The sequence below is a fragment of the Orcinus orca genome, chromosome 12, assembly GCF_937001465.1.
Source record: "Orcinus orca chromosome 12, mOrcOrc1.1, whole genome shotgun sequence".
Taxonomy (NCBI): Eukaryota; Metazoa; Chordata; class Mammalia; order Artiodactyla; family Delphinidae; genus Orcinus; species Orcinus orca.
The window spans coordinates 9210593-9235777 of record NC_064570.1 but is presented as its reverse complement, the minus strand read 5'-3'; the positions used below and the strand labels follow the sequence as shown (position 1 = coordinate 9235777).

General features: G+C 48.3%; 2 protein-coding genes across 9 annotated transcripts in view; one reads left to right on the top strand and one right to left on the bottom strand.

The window, feature by feature from the left end:
- Window positions 1-2607: 2607 nt before the first annotated feature.
- Window positions 2608-4323, bottom strand: LOC101273065 (40S ribosomal protein S5-like). Its single transcript, XM_033404145.2, has 2 exons — window positions 4253-4323; window positions 2608-3403 (listed from the first exon to the last, which is right to left on the bottom strand). Exons 1-2 carry the CDS (start codon window positions 4306-4308, stop codon window positions 2767-2769), a joined length of 693 nt encoding a protein of 230 aa, XP_033260036.1. The 5' UTR covers window positions 4309-4323; the 3' UTR covers window positions 2608-2766.
- Window positions 3990-25185, top strand: part of SYNJ2 (synaptojanin 2) — a 98094-nt gene continuing 76898 nt past the window's right edge. For 6 of the 8 annotated variants that reach the window (XM_033404115.2, XM_049695452.1, XM_033404120.2 and 3 more), the window contains exon 1: window positions 4786-5054. In XM_033404115.2, the coding sequence (XP_033260006.1) occupies window positions 4928-5054 (127 nt within the window). In that variant the 5' untranslated portion in view covers window positions 4786-4927. Of the gene's footprint in view, window positions 4115-4785; window positions 5055-25185 lie in introns of those variants that run through there. The other 2 variants (XM_049695453.1, XM_033404129.2) reach the window with 1 other exon arrangement.

The following is a 25185-nucleotide window of genomic DNA, read 5'->3' as shown; positions in this document are numbered from 1 at the left end:
GCTCTTGGTGAACTCACCCAGGCCATCACCATCGGGATGCTGATAGCTTCCACATTTACTTCTCTGCCCAGACCTCGCCCTTGGACTCCAGACTTGCGTAACTTACTGCCCACTCAGCACCTCAACCTGGATTTTTAACGGGCATCTCAAAATTAACATGCCCTAATCTGCCCACCCACCCAGCCACCTGCTCCTCCCACGGCTGCCCTTATCTCAGATGATGGCAGTTCCATCCTTCCGGGTGCTCTGGCCAAGATCATGGCATCATCCAAACTCCTGCCTTTTCCTCTTATGCCACATCTGCTCTAACGGCAAATCCTGTGGGCTCACCCTTCACAGACCTATACCGAACCCAGCCGTTTCTCTCCACCCCACTCCCGATGCCCTTGTCCACGTACCGCCAGCGCCCCCGGGTTGTCAAAGCTGCCCCCTCCCTCTCTGGCGCCACTGCTCCCTCAAGTTTCATCCAGCAGCTAGGATGATCTGATATAAACATCATCTAAGCAGGCCTGGTCCATCTTAGAAAGGTCTCTTGTCCCTTCTGCCCACCATCCTATTTATTTTGTGATTTTTCCCAGCCAGGCTTCCAGAGTCAGCAGGCTACGCTTACTGCCCCCATTTCTTCCTTAATTCTTTTTTTTTTTTTTAATTTTTATTTTTGGCCGTGTTGGGTCTTCATTGCTACGCATGGGCTTTCTCTAGTTGCGGTGTACTCTTTGTTGTGGTGCGTAGGCTTCTCATTGCAGTGGCTTCTCTTGTTGTGGAGCACAGGCTCTAGGCACATGGGCTTCAGTAGTTGTGGCTTGTGGGCTCTAGAGTGCAGGCTCAGTAGTTGTGGCGCACGGGCTTAGTTGCTCCACAGCATGTGGGATCTTCCCTAACCAGGGCTCAAACCTGTGTCCCCTGCATTGGCAGGTGGATTCTTAGCCACTTCGCCACCAGGGAAGCCCTCTTCCTTAATTTTTTGCAAGCTTTTTTCCCAACCTCTAATTCAGAGGTCACCATTACCTCCTCACCAAACCAAGGCTCTTTCCTGAGCCCTCATTGTTAGGGACCTTTCTGAGGGTCTCAACCAGTGACCATCCTGCTTCCCAGAGCATCCCCTGCCACACCTGGGCTTCCTTAATCTCAGGCCACTTCTTTCTAGTCTTTTCTTCCTGCCCCTCCCACACTCAGACTGGCCTTCACCCCCCAACCCCCTTTCAGAGAGCTCTTGCCCTCACAGCCTCCACTCTTCATTTCTGGCCTTTCCTGCTGGCTGACCCGCATCATCTTAAACTCAGCACAAGCCAGAGCAGGCCCACTTCCCCACCCCCAGTTCCTGTCTCTGGTCACACTGGCTTCCTCCCTCATTCTCCTGTCTCTGTCGATGGGACCACCACCTCCCCATTCTCTCAACGCTGGGCTCCTTTCTGACTTCTCGCTGTCCTTTTGCCTCTCATGCAATAGGCACCAGGTACAGTCTTTCGTGTATCTCTCCCCTATTTCTCTCTCTGCTTTGATAACTTGCTGGGCTCCCTGGCTCCCCAGGTCCTGGCTGACTCCCCGGGCCACAGCCCCGTTGCATTTCCTGCCGTTGTCTACTCCAGGGGTGACGGAGCTGGCTTTTCCTTCCCGCCTCACCTCCTCCCCCTGCAATCATAGACCGCCAAGAGCTCTGCATCTCAGGAGTGGGATGTGCTCAAGCTTTCGCCACTCACATGGGTCCACTGGTCTTCCCAGGTTCCACTCATGGTTTAGGTATCAGAGCTGACCTTTTTCTCGAATGTCTCAAGATCTGATACTTTCTCCATCTGCTAAACGTGCCAGTGCCCGAGTGACCCTCAGCCTATCAAGGCAGTGTGTATGTAAGGATGGGGCTTCCTCTGCTGCCCCTGTGGACCATCCCACTCCAAACCATGACCTGAAAACACAGCAGGTGCCAATTCTCAGAGGCAGGGGAACACCCATTATTGGTGTCTAAGATGCACGTTATAGCATTGCTGAAATCAGGGCACTGCTAACGATTTAATTACATGGTTTAATTGGCACCATTTTTTCCTTCTCAGTGGTACATAAAATAGTGGTTCATCTTATTGTGTCTTAAAGCTGTGTGTAAAGCTCAAGTGCTGGTCTGGACTATAGGAAATTTTCTAAAATATGTTCAGCATGCCACTGTGCAGAGCTGTAAATTATGTGATACTAGGAAAGGCAGGAAAGAAGAGGAGAGAGAAAATTTTAAAAGACTTGGTCCCCTTCCGAAGATCATATGACTTAATTTGTGAAACAGGGCTAAGAGAAATCTAAAAACACTTCTCAAACAACATATGAGCAGGTGAGACCTGAAGTGGACACCTGTGTATCTGAGGGTACATAAACACTGTTGTCTGGAACCTCAGCATCCCAGGAAGGCTTCCTGGAAGAAGTGAGCTTTGCATCTAAAAGGAAAGAAAAAGTGGGCCAAAGGCTACTCTGCCTCATTTAATGGGCACACTGTTCTCAGAAGGAAATAATGTCTCCATTTTACAAATGTTTGGATAGCGTATGAGCATCATACCCGGGATATCCACCACATAATTGAATTTGTGACAAGGGGGCAGGAGGCTCAGGAATGACTTGAATCTCTGCTGTTGTTCACATTTCCTTTATTTCCCAAATCACTCCCTGAGAGGGTATCCACAGAGGATGGAATGTCTGGTGGTTCCTGGTCATTCTTTTTTTTTGGGGGGGGCACCCCAAAGGGAAAACAGCTTTATTGCAGCTGTGGTCAGGCAATCAGTGGTTGAACTAGGCCACACGTTCCAGCTCATCCTTCTTGATAGTGTAGGAGTTGGAGGAGCCCTTGGCGGCACTGATGAGCTCGTCTGCCAGGCACTCGGCAATGGTCTTGATGTTCCGGAAGGTGGCCTCACGGGCACCTGTGCACAGCAGCCAGATGGCCTGATTCACACGGCGCAGCGGGGACACGTCCACGGCCTGCCGCCTCACTGTTCCAGCTCGCCCCGTGCGGGTCGAGTCCTCCCGGGGGCCACTGTTGATGATGGCGTTCACCAGGACCTGCAGGGGGTTCTGGCCTGTGAGCAGATGGATGATCTCAAGGGCGTGCTCGATGATGCGCACAGTCATGAGCTTCTTGCCATTGTTGCGGCCGTGCATCATCATGGAGTTGGTGAGGCACTGCGCCTTGTGGAAGCACGTGGCCGTGTAGCGCCCTGCACCGTGGGGCAGGTATTTGGCATACTTCTCCTTCACTGCGATGTAATCCTGCAGGGAAATGCCATGGATCTGCACATCATCGGTGCTCCACTTCCCGAAGAGCTTGATGTCGGGGGTCTCTGCTACTGCAGGTGCAGCTGTCTCCCACTCCGTCATCCTGAAGGCGCAGCCGAGGCGTCTCGGCCGCTCGGCGTGGACCACGCGCGCCCTGGCACAGATAGGAAGCGTTCCTGGTCATTCCTGAGTGTTCTGCAAGGGCGCCACCATCCTGCTTGCCAACCGGGGGCTCTGCTCCTTCTGGAACTTGCCCGAGAGACAAATGGCTTATCCCACAGCCTTCTCCATGTGAGCAGAATGGGTGTGAGAGGAACCAACTGAGTGTGGGGCCTGATGGGAACATCCTGACGGAGGTCTCAGGGCCATCCATATACATCCCTTACAGGAGAAGGAAACGAGGCCCCCCAAACCCACCCAAAGGGCGATTCCAGGGAATCCCTCTCCTTCTTCTCTCTCCCCTCCCCTGCAGACCATTCCCGACATCCTGGCTAAAACCCAGTGCCAAGAGGGGCCCTGCATAGCTGCCAGGTCCACGTACTCCAGTGGAGGATGCAGGGATATGTGCTGCTGTCCACATGTCTGAGTACAAACTGGCTTGTTGTAGTATCTACCCTTAAGTCAAGGACTGTACACACTCACCAGAGTGGGAGGAGGGGTTGCAAGATGGAGGGAAAGGGCGCGGGCAGGGAGAGGGAAGGGCCCCGCCCTGGCGCACCCACACCCATCAGCGTCTCACTGTTGGCCCTGCGCGTTACTCCCGAGCGTTAGGCTCCTCCGCACCCATCCTGTAAGCCGGTGGGGCAGGTGCCGGTCACCATCCGACAAAGGAGAAAAGCGGGCTCAGAGAAGTCAAGCTCACACGGTAAGTGGCAGGTCTAGAGATCAGGGTCTCAGTTCTCTCTGAGAAAACACACCTTTGATCCTCCCAAATTCTACCTGGGCGGGGGACAGTGGACCGCAGTACCCTCCGTACAGAAAGCTAGTAGAAGGCAACACTTACGGAACACTTTCCACTCGCCAGGCACTCACCAAGCCCTTTACACGAATTAACTCCATCCTCACTGCAACTTTACGAAGTAGGTACAGTTACTAATCCCGCTTCACCCGTAGGGCTACTGAAGCCCAGAGAAGCAGGGACTCGTCCAGGGTCGCAGAAGTTGACAAGAGAGGGAGGCGTGAGCGGGACTGGGAGGACCAGGGAGGACAGCGGAGGGCCCGGTGGTTTCCAGCCTCGCGGCGCCGGCCAGGCCCCGGCTGCCCATATAAGGCCGCGGGCGTCCTGTAACGTTTCAGGCGCATTAGGGCGCCCGGCAGACTGCAGCCTCCTCCGCGCCGAGGAATGTGTGGAATCCTCCTTCCTGACTGCCGCCCACCGCAGGGGGACTTCCCCTCCGCACCCGGGCCCCGGATTAGCCCCCGAGCGAGCCCGGAGGCCTCCCACCACTGCCTGGCCGCTGGGGGGAGCGCGGCGCCTCGGCGGATCCGGCCGGGAGGCGGGGAGGCGACCGCGCGCCCTCACCTGCCCGGGGCGGCGCGCGCGGGCGCAGAGGAGGCGGCGGGGCGGAGGCCGCCGAGGAGCCGGGGAGGAGCCTGCGCCGGGCGGCGGCGTGGGCGCGAAGTGAAACTCCTGGAAGTTGCAGGCGCGCGGGGAGCCGCGGCGGCGGGCCGCGCGCCCATGGCTTTAAGCAAAGGGCTGCGGCTGCTCGGGCGGCTGGAGGCCTCGGGGGACAGCAGCATCCTTCTGGAGGCGCGCGGCCGCGGGGACTGCTTGCTCTTCGAGGCCGGCACGGTGGCCACGCTCGGTGAGTGCGGCAGGCGGCGCCGCCCGGGGCTCCGGGCCGGCGACTCCGCAACGGCGCCGGGGCTCGGGCCGCGCCCTGGTCCCCTGTCCCGGGGAGGATGCCGGGAGGGAAGGTCGCCTGGTCGCCGACCAGTCCCGGGCGGCGCGGAGGTGGCGGAGGCGTGGGCGTCGCACGCGCAGGGTGGCGGGTGGCCAGTTTGAATGAAGTGACGCCGGGGACGCCAGAAGACACGTGTGGCTGCGCCCGGGTGCACAGGCGGCCCACAGGGGTCTGCGGTCTGCGCGCCTGCCGGCGGGGTCCGTTCTTGGAGAGCCGCCTCTGGTCCCTTCTGCCCCGCGCTCCCCTGGGACCCGTTACAGATTCAAGACCATCTAAGAGGGGTGACTTAGGAGGCGGTCCGACCAAGTGCCTGGCGCTGTTTTTCTTTGGCACCTGTTGATGAAACCAGTGAATGCCCGTTCCCTTGTGATGGCCTCCTTCACTCCCGGGGGGGATGGGGACGAAAGCACCGTAACATAGACTCCGGAGAAAGCGCTGATGGCACCTTTGCCTCATGTAAATACTTGGCTGAGAAGCATCAGTACAGCAAAGTATAGAACTTGGAGGGAAAAAAAAAACAAAAACCACTGCTGGGTGTATTTGACATTAGGCGGTTGCCAAGTCAATGCATTTCACCTGTGAGCTCCAGGAAGTCTTGACACTAACATTGTGTCAAGGGCTTTAGAGACCATCTCATTTAATTTTCACAATTCTACAAAAGGACTAGTATTATCCCCATACTACAGAGGAGTAAACTGAGGCCTGAAGAGGCTAAGAAACATGCTTGCCCAAGGTGACAAACAGCTCTACCTGACTTCCAGTGACTATTTCTGTATTGTTGTACAGTGTGCGGCTTCTTGGAATCACCTTGTTTTGTGGCTAACATTCATGATGAAGGCCAGGTAACAAAGGGAGCGAAACCAGGTAGAATTGTTAGAACTTCAACCTGAACAGTAGAGAGTAGGCTTACAACTGGTGTCCATCATCTCCCCTGTTTGTAGCTAAACAAAGCTCAGAGGAGGTTCACCAGTCCTTTAGGTAGATGACCTGTGCAGTCACGCCCACCACATTTTATAATTGAATCATCTTTTTTTTCAGATTGTATGCATCAATTCTTCAATTAGATTCTTCGGTATACATCTTGGAAGGACCACCTCTTCTCTTTCTGCTTCCCTAATCATTTCATTAGCATATAGTTATCTGGCTTGTTTTCAGTCACTTGGTTACTAAAACACATCTCCAGTATTGTCAGCACCATAAGTGTGCAGTAATCATGGATTAAATTATTATCAGATTATTCCAGTTTGTGCTCTGTCCCGAAAAGTCCAAGTTTGGTCATTTGCTAAGGTCTTGAAAGAAAACCACAAAAATCTCCATTCCATTTTAGATGTCTACTTCATACCACATGTATCAGAGCTGAGAGATTAAATTGCATGGTACAAAACTACTGCTTCATCAAAGAGATTAAAATATTATTCAGTGGGATGACAGCAACTTTAAGCAAGGTTCCTATATATTTGAGTTCCTTTCAAGCCACAGGGATAAAAAGACTTTATTTTTTCAAAAGTGAAGATTTTAAAATGATTAATGAAAGGAATGCAATGCATATTTTCCGTTGGAAATTAGGTTTGGGCTGAAATCATGTACATTATGTTGGTGATTACAATAGTCTGGATTCTAGAACAGAGGGCGTAATGACAGGAATGGGCCTCAGCTCACGTGCAGTCCACATTTGTCACTTAACCTAGCATTCATTTTTCAGTAGACTTTGGGCTGAATACTTAACTTGTGAAGTCTTCTTAAATTAAGTGAAACTATTTTTATTTATTTATTTTTTAAAACATCTTTATTGGAGTATAATTGCTTTACAATGGTGTGTTAGTTTCTGCTTTGTAACAAAGTGAATCAGCTGTACACATATCCCCATATCTCCTCCCTCTTCCGTCTCCCCCCCACCCTCCCTATCCCACATCTCTAGGTGGTCACAAAGCACCAAGCTAATGTCCCTGTGCTATGCGGCTGCTTCCCACTAGCTATCTGTTTTACTTTTGGTAATGTATATATGTACATGCCACTCTCTCACTTTGTCCCAGCTTACCCTTCCCCCTCCCCGTGTCCCCAAGTCCGTTCTCTATGTCTGCGTCTTTATTCCTGTCCTGCCCCTAGGTTCTTCAGAACCTTTTTTTGGTTTTTGTTTTTTTAGATTCCATATATATGTGTTAGCATACGGTATTTGTTTTTCTCTTTCTGACTTACTACACTCTGTATGACAGACTCTAGGTCCATCCACCTCACTGCAAATAACTTAATTTCGTTTCTTTTTATGGCTGAGTAATATTCCATGTATATATGTGCCACATCTTCTTTATCCATTCATCTGTCGATGGACACTTAGGTTGCTTCCATGTCCTGGCTATTGTAAATAGAGCTGCAGTGAACACTGTGGTACATGACTCCTTAAATTATGGTTTTCTCAGGGTATATGCCCAGTAGTGGGATTGCTGGGTCGTAAGGTAGTTCTATTTTTAGTTTTTTGAGGAAACTCCATACTGTTCTCCATAGTGGCTGTGTCAGTTTACATTCCCACCAGCAGTGCAAGAGGGCTCCCTTGTCTCCACACCCTCTTCAGAATTTATTGTTTGTAGATTTTTTGATGATGGCTATTCTGACTGGTGTGAGGTGATAACTCATTGTAGTTTCGATTTGCATTTCTCTAATGATTAGTGATGTTGAGCATCCTTTCATGTGTTTGTTGGCCATCTGTATATCTTCTTTGGAGAAATGTCTATTTAGGTCTTCTGCCCATTTTTGGATTGGGTTGTTTCTTTGTTTTTTTGATATTGAGCTGCATGAGCTGCTTGTAAATTTTGGATATTAGTCCTTTGTCAGTTGCTTCATTTGCAAATATTTTCTCCCATTCTGAGGGTTGTCTTTTTGTCTTGTTTATGGTTTCCTTTGCTGTGCAAAAGCTTTTAAGTTTCATTAGGTCCCATTTGTTTATTTTTGTTTTTATTTCCATTTCTCTAGGAGGTGGGTCAAAAAGGATCTTGCTGTGATTTATGCCATAGAGTGTTCTGCCTGTGTTTTCCTCTAAGAGTTCTATAGTGTCTGGCCTTACATTTAGGTCTTTAATCCATTTTGAGTTCATTTTTGTGTGTGGTGTTAGGGAGTGTTCTAATTTCATTCTTTTACATGTAGCTGTCCAGTTTTCCTAGCACCACTTATTGAAGAGGCTGTCTTTTCTCCATTGTATATTCTTGCTTCCTTTATCAAAAATAAGGTGACCATATGTACATGGGTTTATCGCTGGGCTTTCTATCCTGTTCCATTGATCTATATTTCTGTTTTTGTGCCAGTACCATACTGTCTTGATTACTGTAGCTTGTAGTGTAGTCTGAAGTCTAGGAGCCTGATTCCTCCAGCTCTGTTTTTCTTTCTCCAGATTGCTTGGACTATTCAGGGTCTTTTGTGTTTCCATACAAATTGTGAAATTTTTTGTTCTGGTTCTATGAAAAATGCCATTGATAGTTTGATAGGGATTACACTGAATCTGTAGATTGCTTTGGGCAGTATAGTCATTTTCACAATGTTGATTCTTCCAATCCAAGAACATGGTATAGCTCTCCATCTGTTTGTATCATCTTTAATTTCTTTCATCAGTGTCTTATAGTTTTCTGCATACAGGTCTTTTGTCTCCTTAGGTAGGTTTATTCCTAGGTATTTTATTTTCTTTTTGTTGCAATGGTAAATGGGAGTGTTTCCTTAATTTCTCTTGCAGATTTTTCATCATTAGTATATAGGAATGCAAGAGATTTCTGTGCATTAATTTGTATCCTGCTACTTTACCAAATTCATTGATTAGCTCTAGTAGTTTTCTGGTAGCATCTTTAGGATTCTCTATGTATAGTATCATGTCATCTGCAAACAGTGACAGCTTTACTTCTTCTTTTCCAATTTGGATTCCTTTTATTTCTTTTTCTTCTCTGATTGCTGTGGCTAAAACTTCCAAAACTATGTTGAATAATAGTGGTGAGAGTGGACAACCTTGTCTTGTTCCTGATCTTAGAAGAAATGGTTTCAGTTTTTCACCATTGTGAATGATGTTTGCTGTGGATTTGTCATATATGGTCTTTATTATGTTGAGGTAAGTTCCCTCTGTGCCTACTTTCTGCAGGGTTTTTATCATAAATGGGTGTTGAATTTTGTCAAAAGCTTTCTCTGCATCTACTGAGATGATCATATGGTTTTTCTCCTTCAGTTTGTGAATATGGTTTATCACATTGATTGATTTGCATATATTGAAGAATTCTTGCATTCCTGGAATAAACCCCACTTGATCATGGTGTATGATCCTTTTAATGTGCTGTTGGATTCTGTTTGCTAGTATTTTGTTGAGGAGTTTTGCATGTATGTTCATCAGTGATACTGGCCTGTAGTTTTCTTTCTTTGTGACATCTATGTCTGGTTTTGGTATCAGGGTGATGGTGGCCTCAAAGAATGAGTTTGGGAGTGTTCCTCCCTGTGCTATATTTTGGAAGAGTTTGAGAAGGATAGGTGTTAGCTCTTCTCTAAATGTTTGATAGAATTCGCCTGTGAAGCCATCTGGTCCTGGGAGTTTGTTTGCTGGAAGATTTTTAATCACAGTCTCAATTTCAGTGCTTGTGATTGTTCTGTTTATATTTTCTACTTCTTCCTGGTTCAATCTCAGAAGGTTGTGCTTTTCTAAGAATTTGTCCATTTCTTCCAGGTTTTCCATTTTATTGGCATGTAGTTGCTTATAGTAATCTCTCATGATCCTTTTTATTTCTGCAATGTCAGTTGTTACTTCTCCTTTTTCATTTCTAATTCTATTGATTTAAGTCTTCTCCCTTTTTTTCTTGATGAGTCTGGCTAATGGTTTATCAATTTTGTTTATTTTCTCAAAGAACCAGCTTTTAGTTTTATTGATCTTTGCTATCGTTTCCTTCCTTTCTTTTTCATTTATTTCTGCTCTGATCATTATGATTTCTTTCCTTCCGCTAACTTTGGGGTTTTTTTGTTCTTTTTTCTCTAATTGCTTTAGGTATAAGGTTAGGTTGTTTATTTGAGATTTTTCTTCTTTCTTGAGGTAGGATTGTATTGCTATAAGCTTCCCTCTTAGAACTGCTTTTGCTGCATCCCATAGGTTTTGGGTCATTGTGTTTTCATTGTCATTTGTTTCTAGGTATTTTTTGACTTCCTCTTTGATTTCTTCAGTGATCTCTTGGTTATTTAGTAGTGTGTTGTTTAGCCTCCATGTGTTTGTAGTTTTTACAGATTTTTTCCTGTAATTGATATCTAGTCTCACAGCGTAGTGGTCGGAAAAGGTACTTGATATGATTTCAGTTTTCTTAAATTTACCAAGGCTTGATTTGTGACCTAAGACATGATCTATCCTGGAGAATGTTCCATGAGCCCTTGAGAAGAAAGTGTATTCTGTTGTTTTTGGATGGAATGTACTATGAATATCAATTAAGTCCATCTTGTTTAATGTATCATTAGAACTTGTGTTTCCTTATTTATTTTCATTTTGAATGATCTGTACATTGGTGAAAGTGGGAAGTTAAAGTCCCCTGCTATTATTGTGTCACTGTCGATTTCCACTTTTATGGCTGTTAGCATTTGCCTTATGTATTGAGGTGCTCCTATGTTGGATGCATAAATATTTACAATTGTTATATCTTCTTCTTTGATTGATCCCTTGATCATTATGTAGTGTCCTTCTCTGTCTCTTGTAATAGTCTTTATTTTAAAGTCTATTTTGTGTGATATGAGAATTGCTACTCCAGCATTCTTTTGATTTCCATTTGCATGGAATATCTTTTTCCATCCCCTCACTTTCAGTCTGTATGTGTTCCTAGGTCTGAAGTGGGTCTCTTGTAAACAGCATATATACAGGTCTTGTTTTTGTATCCGTTCAACCAGTCTATGTCATTTGGTTGGAACATTTAATCCATTTACATTTAAGGTAGTTATCGATATGTATGTTCCTATTATCATTTTCTTAATTGTTTTTGGTTTGTTATTGTAGGTCTTTTCCTTCTCTTGTGTTTCCTGCCTAGAGAATTTCCTTTAGCATTTGTTGTAAAGCTGGTTTGGTGGTGCTGAACTCTCTTAGCTTTTGCTTGTCTGTAAAGGTTTTAATTTCTCCATCGAATCTGACTGAGATCCTTGCTGGGTAGAGTAATCTTGATTGTAGGTTTTTCCCTTTCATCACTTTAAATATATTCCGCCACTCCCTTCTAGCTTGTAGAGTTTCTGCTGAAAGATCAGCTCTTAACCTTATGGGCATGCCCTTGTATGTTATTTATTTTTTGTTTTTCCCTTGCTGCTTTTAATATTTTTTCTTTGTATTTAATTTTTGATAGTTTTATTAACATGTGTCTTGGCGTGTTTCTCCTTGGTTTTATTCTGTATGGGACTCTCTGTGCTTCCTGGACTTGATTGACTATTTCCTTTCCCATATTAGGGAAGTTTTCAACTATAATCTCTTCAAATATTTTGTCAGTCCCTTTCTTTTTCTCTTCTTCTTCTGGGACCCCTATAATTCGAATGTTGGTGTGTTTAATGTTGTCCCAGAAGTCTCTGAGACTGTCCTCAGTTCTTTTCATTCTTTTTCTTTATTCTGCTCTGTGGTAGTTATTTCCACTATTTTATCTTCCAGGTCATTTATCCGTTCTTCTGCCTCAGTTATTCTGCTATTGATTCCTTGTAGAGAATTTTTAATTCCATTTTTTGTGTTGTTCATTATTGTTTGTTTGGTCTTTAGTTCTTCTAGGTCCTTGTTAAATGTTTCTTGTATTTTCTCCATTCTGTTTCCAAGAATTTGGATCATCTTTACTATCATTACTCTGAATTCTTTTTCAGGTAGACTGCCTATTTCTCTTCATTTGTTTGGTCTGGTGGGTTTTTACCTTGCTCCTTCATCTGCTGTGTGTTTCTGTGTCTTCTCATTTTGCTTAACTTACTGTGTTTGGGGTCTCCTTTTTGCAGGCTGCAGGTTCGTAGTTCCCGTTGTTTTTGGTGTCTGCCCCCAGTGGCTAAGGTTGGTTCAGTGGGTTGTGTAGGCTTCCTGGTTTAGGGGACTGGTGCCAGCGTTCTGGTGGATGACGCTGGATCTTGTCTTACTGGTGGGCAGGACCACATCTGGTGGTGTGTCTTGGGGTGTCTGTGGACTTATTATGATTTTAGGCCGCCTCTCTGCTAATGGGTGGGGTTGTGTTCCTGTCTTGCTAATTGTCTGGCATAGGGTGTCCAACGCTGTAGCTTGCTGGTCGTTGAGTGGAGCTGGGTCTTAGTATTGAGATGGAGATCTCTGGAGAGCTTTCACCATTTGATATTATGTGGAGCCGGGGAGGTCTCTGGTGGACCAGTGTCCTGAACTTGGCTCTCCTGCCTCAGAGGCACAGGCCTGACACCTAGCTGGAGCACCAAGACCTTGTCAGCCACATAGCTCAGAAGAAAAGGGAGAAAACAAAAAAGAAAATAAATAAACAAAGTTATTAAAATGAAACATTAAAAAAATTATTAAAAATAAAAAAATTTTAAAGTAATTAAAAGAAAAAGAAAGAAGAGCAATCAAACCAAAAAACAAATCCACCAATGGTAACAAGCGATAAAAACTATACGAAAAAATCCCACAAAAAACAGACAGACAGAACTCTAGGACAGGTGGTAAAAGCAAGGCTATACCGACAAAATCACATAAAGAAGCATACACATACACACTCACAAAAAGAGAAAAAGGAAAAAAGAATTATATATATATGTTAAAAAAAAAAAGGAAGAGAGCAACCAAATCAATAAACAAATCTACCATTGTTAATAAATTCTAAATACTAAACTATGATAAACACAACACCAGAAACAAATTAGATGGAGAAAGCAAACCCTAAGTCTACAGTTGCTCCCAAAGTCCACCACCTCAATTTGGGATGATTCATTGTCTATTCAGGTATTCCACAGATGCAGGTACATCAAGTTGATTGTGGAGCTTTAATCCGCTGCTCCTGAGGCTGCTGGGAGAGATTTCCCTTTCGTTTCTTTGTTTGCAGAGCTCCTGGGGTTCAGCTTTGGATTTGGACCCGCCTCTGTGTGTAGGTCACCTGAGGGCATCTGTTCTTGGCTCAGACAGGGCGGGGTTAAAGGAGCAGCTGATTAGGGGGCTCTGGCTCACTCAGGCCGGTGGGGAGGGAGGGGTACAGATGCGGGGTGAGCCTGCACGTCGCACTAGCCTGAGGCGCGCCATGCGTTCTCCGTGGGAAGTTGTCCCTGGATCCCGGGACCCTGGCGTTGGCGGGCTGCACAGGCTCCCGGGAGGGGAGGTGTGGTGAGTGACCTGTGCTCGCACACAGGCTTTTTGGTGGCGGCAGCAGCAGCCTTAGTGTCTCATGCCCGTCTCTGGAGCTCGTTTAGGCAGTACTCTGAATCCCCTGTCCTCGTGCACTCCGAAACAATGGTCTCTTCAAGTGAAGCTATTTTTAAAAGGCAGCTGTAGCATTTGGTGATGTTGCTGGTCCAGAGAAGGATTGTGGGAGCCTTCTGTTACTAGAAAGCTGTTGTCTCAGACTCTTAGAGTATTCTAAACACATCGCAGTTGGATAGACCGGCTCTGAACTTGAAATTCCCATCTGTGTTCTAAAGGTCTAGCTTTTTGCTTTCCTTTTCTGGATAGGGTTAAGAGTGCTTTCATTTTTTTCCCCCTAGAAGGTTGCAGTCTCTACTTTTGCGAGGGGCAGTACACCTCTGGCAGCTGGCAAAGCTGGCAGTGGAACCCTGGCCATTCCATGAGGTTCAAGGTTGGGGGCAGCTTACTTTTCACATCAGCTGTGGTTTCCTGTGATGGGTCTCCCCAGTGAGGAATGAGAGGTCAAGCAGACTTAAGTCGAGGGTTTATTCCCACTGTCGAGGGCAGTGGTTTCTCCCTGGCCCCTGAGTGGTCCTAAATTCTGTGCAGCTGTGCGGCAGGTGCACACTGCTGCTTTTACGGGGACTGGCAGGCGAGCTGGGTGGGCCCAACAGGCATAAGCACAGCTCTTCAAGGCACATTTCAACCCGTAAGGATCATAACTTGAAAAGGCTTCCCATGGAAAGGGGCTCACCTTTGCTTGATGTTTTCAGGCAGTGCTGAGAATAGGAGCTTGGGTTGGGTGGTGAGTTTAGGAAAAACTGATGATCGTTGATTGGCCGATTTCTAGGTTAGTCCTATTCCAACGTGACTTAGGCGGCCACCCTAAGGGTGCAGGTTTGCTGGAGGAATACTTCCAAGTTCCAGCTTCTAAAAGAATTAGGTTGAGAATCTGTCTTTAATGTGGATCAGCGGGAACAGGAATTCCAGAGGCAGAAAAGCCAAACAGGTTGGCACCAATTTCAAAGGTTTTTATAAAGTTTTCTCGATGACCTGATTCAACAGTAGGAGGCATCTCAAGTTTAGATACAAAGCCAGAGCCTGTAACCGTTCCCCTGGGTCTGCCGTCCACAGTTAACACACAGATGTTCTCTTATTTGTGTACTGGGACAAAAAGCGCTTGCCGTCTTGTCTCTCTTGGTCGCTTTTAGACGTCGTGCAGACCAGATGAAGGGAACTGTGCCTGTTGTTCATGCATTTCGTCCATTTTTAGAGCCAGCAGCAATGCTCCAGAGTTCTCCAGACAGCCCCCCAGGAAGGGTGGTCTGCAAGTGCGTGTGTGTTTACACGTGGGTGTGAGTCGTGCAGCCCTGCCTCTCCCACCCCCAGCTGTGAATGCCGTGGAGCAGGGAGTGGGGTGGGCAGGAGGCTCCGCGAGACTTAATGAAGCTAATTAGTGAGTGTCCCGAAATTACCTGAGCTGCTGGGGGAAGAGGTCCCGCCTGGGTTCTCCCAGCTGCTGTGGGAGAGGCCACAGTGTCAGGTTTCGTTTGACTTGGAGACGTGGCCATGGAGCCGAGCAAGGCTCTGTGTAAACTGCCACCTTGGCCACTTTGTCAGGCTTCGTGGCCTGGGTTTATTCGGTCAGTGACTTGAAGTTTGACCTGCCTAAGGGCATCTGGGAGAGTCGAGCGAATCCTCCTGGGTGAAATCCAGCTGGGGGCTTCGGGCTCCGGTCTTGGGAAGCCTGGGTGGTGACCCCAGGTCGCAGCGGCCTGTTGTGTCCGTGGCTCACAAACAGGCCTTTCCCAGTTGTAGGTTTGCTCCTCGTAAGGTTGACAAGATGGCAGACTGAGCAAGTGTGCTTCTGCTTGGCTTTTTTTGTAACTCACCAGGAGGAATGGGATATCAGATCTCGCCAGCCTCCTTTTTTGGGCTGCGTGGCTCCAAAACTTTTCCTCTAACCTTTAACTGTGAAAATGTTCAGATGTACGCAAAAGTGGAAGGAAAAAGGAATCTGCTGTACCTGTCACTCACTGTGGATGGCTATCAGTGCAGTTCAAGTCTATGTCACCTGTCCCTGTATTTTATATGAAAAATAAATTTCCTAAAATTTAGTTGGTGTATTGCCAGCAAGGTTTTAATTAATTTGGCTTGGCCTTTTTTTTTTTTCTTCCTGACTTGCATTTGTATGTGTGTAAGTTCAGATTTACTTGATGGATTGAAATGTGACCAACAACAGAAATGGGGGTATGAATTGATTCTGAGACTCTGGCCAAGATACATTTTTTTTTTTTTTTTTTTTTTTTTGTGGTACGTGGGCCTCTCACTGTTGTGGCCTCTCCCGTTGCGGAGCACAGGCTCCGGAGGCTCAGGCCCAGCGGCCATGGCTCACGGGCCCAGCCGCTCTGCGGCATATGGGATCTTCCCGGACCGGGGCACGAACCCGTGTCCCCTGCATCGGCAGGCAGACTCTCAACCACTGCGCCACCAGGGAAGCCCCAAGATACATTTTTAAGAGTGAAGTGATCCCACAGAAAGAGTAAACCACAGCCTGGAAGAGCCGGGTGTCCCCCCTCTTGGGACAGCGTTGATAGGCTCGAAGGAGATGGTCTGGACCCAGTGGAGGTACTGCCCCTAGACCACGGCAAGAGGGGGCCTTGCCCTGTGCCTCTCACCAGAATGAGGAGTTGGGCCAAGAGGCTGTGTCCCGTGCTGTTTGTGGCCCTCTCCCTGACTACCTCTGGACCACAGTCCGGGTACACAGGATCCTGGAATCTCCAGCCTGCTCTGGTCTCCTCCCAGGGCCCCCGACAGACTGTGCAGTGGGTGTGTCTACCCAGGTCTGGAGGAGGGGTAGCAAGGGTGCAGGGTGTGAGTGGAAGTGGACGCACAGTTGCTGGGGTGTCCTCAGGTGTGTGCACGAGGCCCCTACAAGGTGGTATGAAGCCCAGAGGGGGCTGGGATCGGTGGAAGGAAAAGGGGGCCAGGCTGGGGGCGGCTCTCCCTCCTGGGCGCATTCTGGGCCTGGCCTTCCGGTTAGTCCCGGGCGTGTCCTTCTCAAGCCAAAGAATAAAACATATTTTACTTAACAGTTTGTGAGCTTGATTGAAACCTTACAAATAGCTCCACGCGGGGGGTGCAGGGCTCCGACGGTACCCGGCTCAGACCCTGGAGGTGTGAGGCCAGGCGTGCCGAGGTCTTACTCTGGGGCGTTCCTTGGGCGCCCAGGCACCCCTTTGTGATTTGTGGTTGCTCAGCTTCTGTTGATGGACGGTGTCACCTTTTCACCTGAGGAGGATGTTTCTTTCCCCACTCAAAATGTCCTTAAAGCCCTGGCAAACTGCCCCAGGCTCAGACCTGGGAATTAGATTGGGGTCCCTATTATTAGGGTGTGTGTGGTGGCCAGCCCATCTCCAGGGGAAAATCAAATCAGGCTGGCAAAGGTGCGTGCACCAAAGTAAGCTGAGGGCTTGAAAGCGAGGCCCTAGCGCTGCGCTGGCGTCTCCAGGCTGCAGTTACAGTGGGCGCTTTGCTAGGTGGCGGATTCTCAGCGAAAGTCAACACAAAACAGCCCAGTTACAGGCATTTCCTGTTTCAAGGACTTGCTGGAAGGAGACCTGGGACCCTGTTATGTAAATGTAAGTCATTATTGAGGACACTTTAATGAAACCCTTAAAAACATGCCCGTCCTTGATCCAGTATTCTATGGGTAGACTATCTCAGGAAATACACACATGAACTCATTTTGCTTCAAAGATACGTATTGCAAAGTGTTTTGAATTTTCAGCTGGTCAGGTAAGCGTTGGTTCACTTGGTCATAATAGCTAACACTTGTGCTCACCACGCACCCGGCACTGTTTGTGGTTTATATGTATTGACTTATTCAGTCCTCACAAAGAGGCAGGTCCTAATCATCTCCATTTACACTTGGAGAAACTGAGGCACAGGGAAGTGTAAGAACTTGCATGAGGTTCTGTTTCTAGTTAGTGGCCGAGCTGTGATTTGAACAAGTCCAGGAGGCTCCAGAGAGCAGTCTGTTTGCTAAAATCCCATGCTTAGAAAAAAAGAAATTTCAGTGTGTGTATGAAAAACACCAGCAGTGTCCTGTTGTCTCTCTGCTTATCTTGGGTTTCAAAACACACGTGTAGTCAGTGGAGAGAAGGGCTGCCGGTGAGTGTGAGCACCACATGGCATCCCGACTGGCTTTCCATCTGACACCTTTTTATAGCGGGGTGTTCAGGCTTGGGGAAGCAGTCACCTACTTTCCGAGCAGTGCGTGTGATATTATAAGGGGGAGGTCTTTAAGAGAAGTGTGTGGGCTTCAGTCCTGTGTTCTAGCAGAGCTGAGGCTCATGTCGGGGCTTGTCCTTCTGAGTGGATGTCCCGACACCTAGAACAGAGCCTGGTTAGGACTCAAGGCTCTGAAGGAAGTGCTGGGTTTCTCGGTGTAGAGGTGGCAGTGGATCCCAGGCTCCCCAAGGACGTGCATCTCGATGTGAGGACAGTCAAACAGAGGACACGTTGGTGTCGTCCTGAACCTCTCCTCGATTTTGAGTGGGGAAAGGTTCCTGAGTGAGTGTGCTGGGCGCCCTGCACACTTCCTGTCCTCCTGTCCTGTATCTTCCTGTCCTCTGTTCTGGGGCCCTGAGGACGGCTCTGCCACGTGGGTGGATAGACTGCTTTGCACCCAAGGTGGGCACTGGGCACATGTTGTGGAGCACAGGGCCCCGTCCAGGAAGGCTGGATGCATCTGGCCAGGTGCTGGGGGGCAGCAGTCTGAACTCGGGGCATAGGAAGCTGGAGGGTTGCCATTTGCTTATATAGCTTCTTGGTTCAGAAAATGACTCCGGGTGGGAGGATTCACTGAGCATATTAGCTGTGGAGGGTGGGCAGAACAGCTCCTTCCGGTGGCCCAGTTCATGCGAGCAATTCCAAAGTATGAATGCAGAAGCCTGAACTTAATTTTAAGGCAGTTTTTTGAGGATATGGGACTCTCCCGGCGAGGCTTCTGTAACATCACGGGAGCTGGTACTTAATTCTGTTCCTGCATCTGTGCCCATTTCCGCCCCTCCACCCCCCATCCCCAGGCTGCTGGGGCGTGATGGGGCCGTCCCCCCTGCCCCACCTGCTGGACCCTTGTGCTCTACTCTCCGACTCCTTCTTGTGTGTTTCACTGGAACCATATCCTCCCTGAGAACAGGGCATCGTCTCCTGCCACTTCTGCTCTTTGACAAGGTCCGAGGTGATGCTCAGGGCAAAACACGTGGTAAGAAAGGAAGAGGGACTTTTCCTATGCCCTTTAAAGCACTGTGCGGTCTCATGGAGCAGAACTTGGGCCACCAAATGCTCTCCCACTTACCGTGTTGATGTGGGATTTGGGGGTGGGGTAGGGAGAAGGCAGGGTGTTCAGGACTGATGCTCAGACCCAGCGGAGGACTGGGATGGGCCGGTCACCCATCAAGAGCGAGGAAAATGGCCACATTTAAGGTGAGCCTAATGTACAGCTTATCTCTGCTGGCCGGCTGCCTTTTTGGATTCAACTTGTACTGACATTCCTGACAGGTGGTAGTAATCTGTACTCAGAAAAAGCAAACTCCTTTCCTCAGGTCTGACCCTGGAATGTTCTAGTGATAAGTCCTCCAAACCCTTCATCTGGTCCCTTACCTGAAGACCTGAATTCTAGCCCTGACTCCTTAAGCTCTTCCTTATCTGGGGGAATTTAGTTAATTCCCCCAGGCCTCAGAATCCTAATCTGAAAACAAATGCATGACAACCTCTTCTGGCTTCCCTACTCTCAGATTCCATGTGTCTTTAAAAAAACAAAACAAAACAAAAAGTTAAACGCTAAGCATAAGCAAATAAGCAACACCCCTACTTTACACACCTAGTTAAAATTATAAACCACCCAGAAATTTGAATCTTAGGAGAAATGACCTGGCAGAGTAAAATCTAAGATGGCTCAGATCTAAGTCTGAGCTAAACTTAGGAATCTGATGCTATACATTTTTTATTGGAGACTTATGAATTAATTAAAATGCATGAAATTCTCTCTCTTGATTCTGCCCCTTTACTGTAACCAGCCCCCAAAAATTTTAAGCCATAACAATTTAAGCTTAAATTAGGAACATACGGTATTTGTTAAACTAAGCTATGCTAATTGAGTAGCTCTTTTAGCAGATTCTTATTAGTATCCGCTGGCATTCTGAAAATCATACCTTTCCTCATACTGAATAACATGTTTTTAACAATCTGGATTGGAGTGGGGCGAGTTGTGCGTCTGGGGACGAGTGGGCTTGTTTGTCTGTGTTGATTGTCTGTACATTGCATGGACTTAGCTTCACCATGAATCTTATCCGTGGCTGATAAATATTGTATGTTGGAAAAACTCTTTAATCAGAGATGGTCCTCTGCCGCTCCTGCTTCCCGACCAGGCAGAGCTGAGGTCAGGCAGAGCTGAGCTGGATCCTGCTGGCGGAGGGGAGTGATGGAAGGCTATCAGTTGCAGCAGCAGTGCACAGGCTCCGGCTTAACAGAACAGTGACACTCGCCTCACGGCCTGTGTCAACAATGGACTTGTTTGTTTTCATTTAAATGGTGTGGATAGAGAAAGGAATATTGGAACACGAGGGCTGGAAATAACTTGCCATCCACTCAGGCCTGAGCCAGGCACTTATAACAATGTCCATCTGCCTAGTGGCACCTGCTTCTCTTTTCACTGGGACCACTAGGAGGGGAGGACCCCTTGGACCAGGGAGGAGGAGACTGTGGACCAGGAGGGGAGGAGCCTGTGGACCAGGAGGGGAGGAGCCTGTGGACCAGGGAGGAGGAGCCTGTGGACCAGGAGGGGAGGAGCCTGTGGACCAGGAGGGGAGGAGCCTGTGGACCAGGGAGGAGGAGCCTGTGGACTAGGAGGGGAGTAGCCTGTGGACCAGGGAGGAGGAGCCTGTGGACCAGAGGGGAGGAGCCTGTGGACCAGGAGGGGAGGAGCCTGTGGACCAGGGAGGAGGAGCCTGTGGACCAGGAGGGGAGGAGCCTGTGGACCAGGACCCTATGCTGCTGGACGAGGGGGCAAGAGCCATGGTTAGAGCACATCTGTGGGGGTAACACAAGAGGGCCAGCAGTAGAGCTGCAGGAATGGAATTCCATGTTGAAACTGTAGGTCTCTGGAGTGGACAAACTGAATCTTACACTTCCCATTTCTAAGGGCTACTTTCTGCTTTCTCCAGACACAGTGCTTGGAGTGAGGACTCAGAGATCTCGTCTGATAGTATAAACTGATTTTAACCAGAAGTAACAGAACTTTATTGCTATTATTCTTTAAGTTTTGCTGTTTGTTGACAGGGAAAGAGGTATGATGTCCATTAGGGTGTTAAGAATATTGACATTTGCAAAGACCCCAGGAGTCTGGGATGGGAACACAGGGGAAAGGTCCAGGCCTCCGTGCCAGCTTCTGGGGTGAGGTGGTGGGGTGGGAGGGCTGGGAGAGGCGGGCTGAACTCCTGTCCCCTCCCAAGCTCCCCTGCTTTCCAAGCTGCGACTGTGGGTCTGAATCTGTCCAGAGGGGACGCTTTTTACTAATTCACAGAAAGGCACCATGCCAGCTGGAGACTGCCCTGGAAAAGGTGGACAGGTCACGGCCTTTTCTAACTCATGTGGTAGTGATGAAATTTTAGTCCAGCCACAGAACTGGAACAAATGACCTCAGACACATATATGGAGTGAGAAATTGTAATGAAATACCATTGCCTGCACAGGGATGGCTCCAGACTTCAGGGGTTTCTGGGTGTGCGTCTGATTTCAGCAGCGCTCCCCCTTTAGGTTTCTGGGTTAGTTTCCTGTTAGAAAAAGTAGGTTACTGAGAGCTTATTAGAATTTTGTCTTACAAGAGAAAATAAACCCAGAAGGAAAACTTGAGGAGCGATCCTGTGAGGAAGGTTTGCGAGCTGTAGAGGATGAACTTTGTGACTTCAGTTTGGTCCCTACCTTTCTCCTGGGTCTTGCAGGAAAGTCGTCACATTTGTGGCTTCTGTCTTCCCCTCTCCTGAACACTCTCAGGTCTTTGGGTGCGGATGATAAGATTGTGCACTTAGGAAATCCAGGAGACAGTCCCTGAAGTCTCTGTGAGTGCAGCGATATCACGCCTGGCACTTGTGTGGCAACCCTCCAGGAGACAGACAGATGGACTCATGTGCACACACACAGTGGGGACACAACAGGTGAAATAAGATTGGGAAAATGTTGATGCCTGTTGGAGCTGGGTGATAGGCAGGTAATAGTTCATTAGACGTAGTGAATTAATAAACGGGCTGCTTTTGAAGCTCAACAGATGAAAATCGGTAGTTTTCCCGCATACCGTCATTAGTCAATTAGAGTGTGTAATAGGAAAAACAGGTTCCACTCGCAGTGACAGCAGTTTCTGGGAATAAACATAATCAAATATGTAAAGCTATAAAACTTTATGGCTGCACTGAATAAGTGGAAAGGTACAGCATATTCTTGGGAAAGGAACATCAACATTGTAAAAATGTTCTCAATAAATCTGTAAATGCAAGTACCTATGAGTAAAATGCAATCAACAGGAGTGTTTGGGTTTTTTTAATATAAATTTACTTATTTATTTTCTTTTTGGCTGCATTGGGTCTTTGTTGCTGCACGCGGGCTTTCTCTGGTTGTGGTGAGTGGGGGCTACCCTTCGTTGCGGTGCGTGGGCTTCTCATTGCGGTGGCTTCTCGTTGCAGAGCACGGGCTCTAGGCGCACAGGCTTCAGTAGTTGTGGCACGTGGGCTCAGTAGTCGTGGCACGTGGGCTCAGTAGTCGCGGCTCGCGGGCTCTAGAGCGCAGGCTCAGTAGTTGTGGCATGTGGGCTCAGTAGTTGCGGCTCGCGGGCTCTAGAGCACAGGCTCAGTAGTTGTGGCATGTGGGCTCAGTAGTTGCGGCTCGCGGGCTCTAGAGCGCAGGCTCAGTAGTTGTGGCACGTGGGCTCAGTAGTTGTGGCTTGCGGGCTGTAGAGCGCAGGCTCAGTGGTTGTGGTGCACGGGCTTAGCCCGTTTTGAGTAATGGCAGCCCCCCATGGGTGGGCCTGTTGCTCCAGACAGAACCTGTGAGTCATCCAGATCCCTGTCTCCTCCTCAGTTCTGTCCAGTCCACCAGGACGTCCAGACCACTGCCTCCAAAATATGTCTGAATCCACTGGTTCCCCTGTTGCAGTTGCTACAGCACTAGTCCAGCCACTGCTTCTCTCCCTTGGACCACACGCCACCTCCTAAGTGGCCTCTTGGCTGCCACTCCTGGGCCGTCCCCTTGACCCCAGACAATGGCTTGACCGAGCCTGCGCGGCCTGTGTCCTCTGCCCCGGCTCTTCCTCCAGCCTGTCTCCCCCCTATTTCCCGGGCTCACTCTTCTTGAGTGACCCTGACCGGTTCCTGCCTCAGCGTCTCTGCACTGGCTGTGCCCTCTGCCCACAGTGCCCTTCCCAGACCTCTGCCTAGCCACCTTGTCCTCATTCAGGCCTAACTCGGTGACTTTGGCAAGACGTTCCTGACCTACCCTTAGCCAAACCAGCCCACGGCCTCCACGCCTCAGCTGTCTCCGTCCCCTCACCTGTTTTCTTGTCTCTATAGCACGTGTCACTGAAATTACCTTATTTATTTGCTTGCAACATCTGTTGGGTCTTAAGCATGCCAGCTCCTTGGGAGCAGGATGTTGTAGGTTGCACTGTCCACCTCAGAAAGATATGTTCAAGTCCTAACCCCTCTAACTGAATGTCACCTTACTTGGAAATAGGGTCTTTGTCGCCATAATTAAGGTGTGAATTAAGATTAAGGTCATCCTGAAGTAGGGTGGGCCCTTAATCCTGTAGGACTGGTGTCCTTGTAAGAAGAGGAGACACAGAGACAGGTACTTACAGAGGGGAGAATGTCATGTGAAGACACACACACACAGAGGGGGGATGGCCCCATGAAGACAGGCGGAGATGGAAGTGATGCTCCCACCAGCCAAGGAATGCCTGGGGCTCCCAGAAGCGGGAACAGGAAGGAAGGATCCTCCCTGGAGCCTCCAGAGGGAGCCTGGCCCTGCCCACAGCTGGATTTTGCAGTTGATTAATCAAGTGCGAGTTGCTTTAATTCTCCAGCTTGTGGTATTTTGTTCGGCAGCCCCAAGAAACTAATACGGGAGGGTGTTCTCAACACTGTCTGACGTGAGAGGCTCAGGAAACACTGCCAAATGATGAAGAAATGGCCAGAATAGCCAAGAAGATTTTGAAAAAGATCAGGACAGTCTTGATCTACTAGACAGTGAATCATGCTATAAAGCCCGAACAATGATCTAATAGGCAAAAATCAGTAGACTAGAGGAGAGGGCTCAAAGCAGACTCATGTAAATAGAGTAATTTAGTTTATTATTAAGGTAGCAGTTTAAATCATTGGGGGAAAAGGTGGACGCTCAGTAAAGGGTGTTTGTGCAGCTTGGCACTTGCTTTGTTCAGCCAGATATTTCAGAGCAGGTCTGCCTTGGCTGTCTGGTCAGAAGGGAGAAGGGCTTGCCCACAGGTCCATGCCAGGCGGTTCCTCTTCCAGGGAGTGAGTGGTCTTTGCCGCAGGTCATGCAGGTGACTGTTCACACAGCTGTCTGTCGCTAGCTAGCATCTCGCCAGCTTACAGCCTTGTGCCTGCAGGAGCTAGGATCCCCTATAAAACCTCCATAGGTATAGTTTCCGGGGTTCACAAAGGGGCGTGCTCGGCTACAAAAGTTGTCACACTTAAGGAAGCCCCAAGCCTGGTGTCCCCACTGGGGCTTCCTCATTCATGAAGTTCATTTTGACCATAAGCAGTGTTATCTCGTGACGTGGTTTACGTTTTACCTTTATGGGGTTCCCAGGAAACCAGAGCTGGAGAGTCAGGAAAAGGTTTTGTTAAGCCCATGTGGACACGAATTAAGTTAGAGCCCTACATTAAGTCATATATAAATTCCAGAGGTACTTAAGAGTTAAATGTAAAGAAATCCCACTTTTAAAGTTTTAGAAAAAAACTAGGAGAGGGCTTCCCTGGTGGCGCAGTGGTTGAGAGTCCGCCTGCCGACGCAGGGGACACGGGTTCCTGCCCCGGTCCGGGAAGATCCCACATGCCGCAGAGCGGCTGGGCCCGTGAGCCATGGCCGCTGAGCCTGCACGTCCGGAGCCTGTGGCCCGCAACGGGAGAGACCACAACAGTGAGAGGCCCGTGTACCGCAAAAAAAAAAAAAAAAAAAAAAATAGGAGAAGCTTCCACAGTGTAATGGTACAGAAAGCTCTTCTAAGCAAAGCATAAAATTCAGAAGTCGTAAAGGAAAAAATAACCTGAGAGATTTAAGAACTGTTTTTTATTGAAGTATGACATATACATAAAAATGAACAAATCCTAAGCGGACAGTTCCGTGAATTTTCACCAAGTGAACATGTCGCATAACCAGCGTGAAGATCTGGAAACAGCGTTTCCCTAGGGCCTGTTTCCCTGGTACCCTAGGGCCCCCTGCTCCTCCTTTACCCCGTGTCAGACTGATAGATTTGACTACAGAAACATTTTAAACTCTGGGATATCAAAAGACGCCATAAATATAGTTAAAAGACCAGCAGCAGGCTGGAAGGAAACTATGTCCAGCCCTTTGCAACATATACAGGGACATATACAGGACTGATGACCATTGTAGCTATAAAAACACGCCTACGGATCACGAAGAAGAAGGACC

Coding starts and splice junctions, on each gene's coding strand:
- LOC101273065 (XM_033404145.2), bottom strand. CDS start 4,308: ATGGAGTTAATTCGTGTAAAGGGCTTGGTGAGTGCCTGGCGAGTGGAA. Junction 3,404..4,252: donor TGGCGAGTGGAAAGTGTTCC/GTAAGTGTTGCC, acceptor TATCTGTGCCAG/GGCGCGCGTGGTCCACGCCG.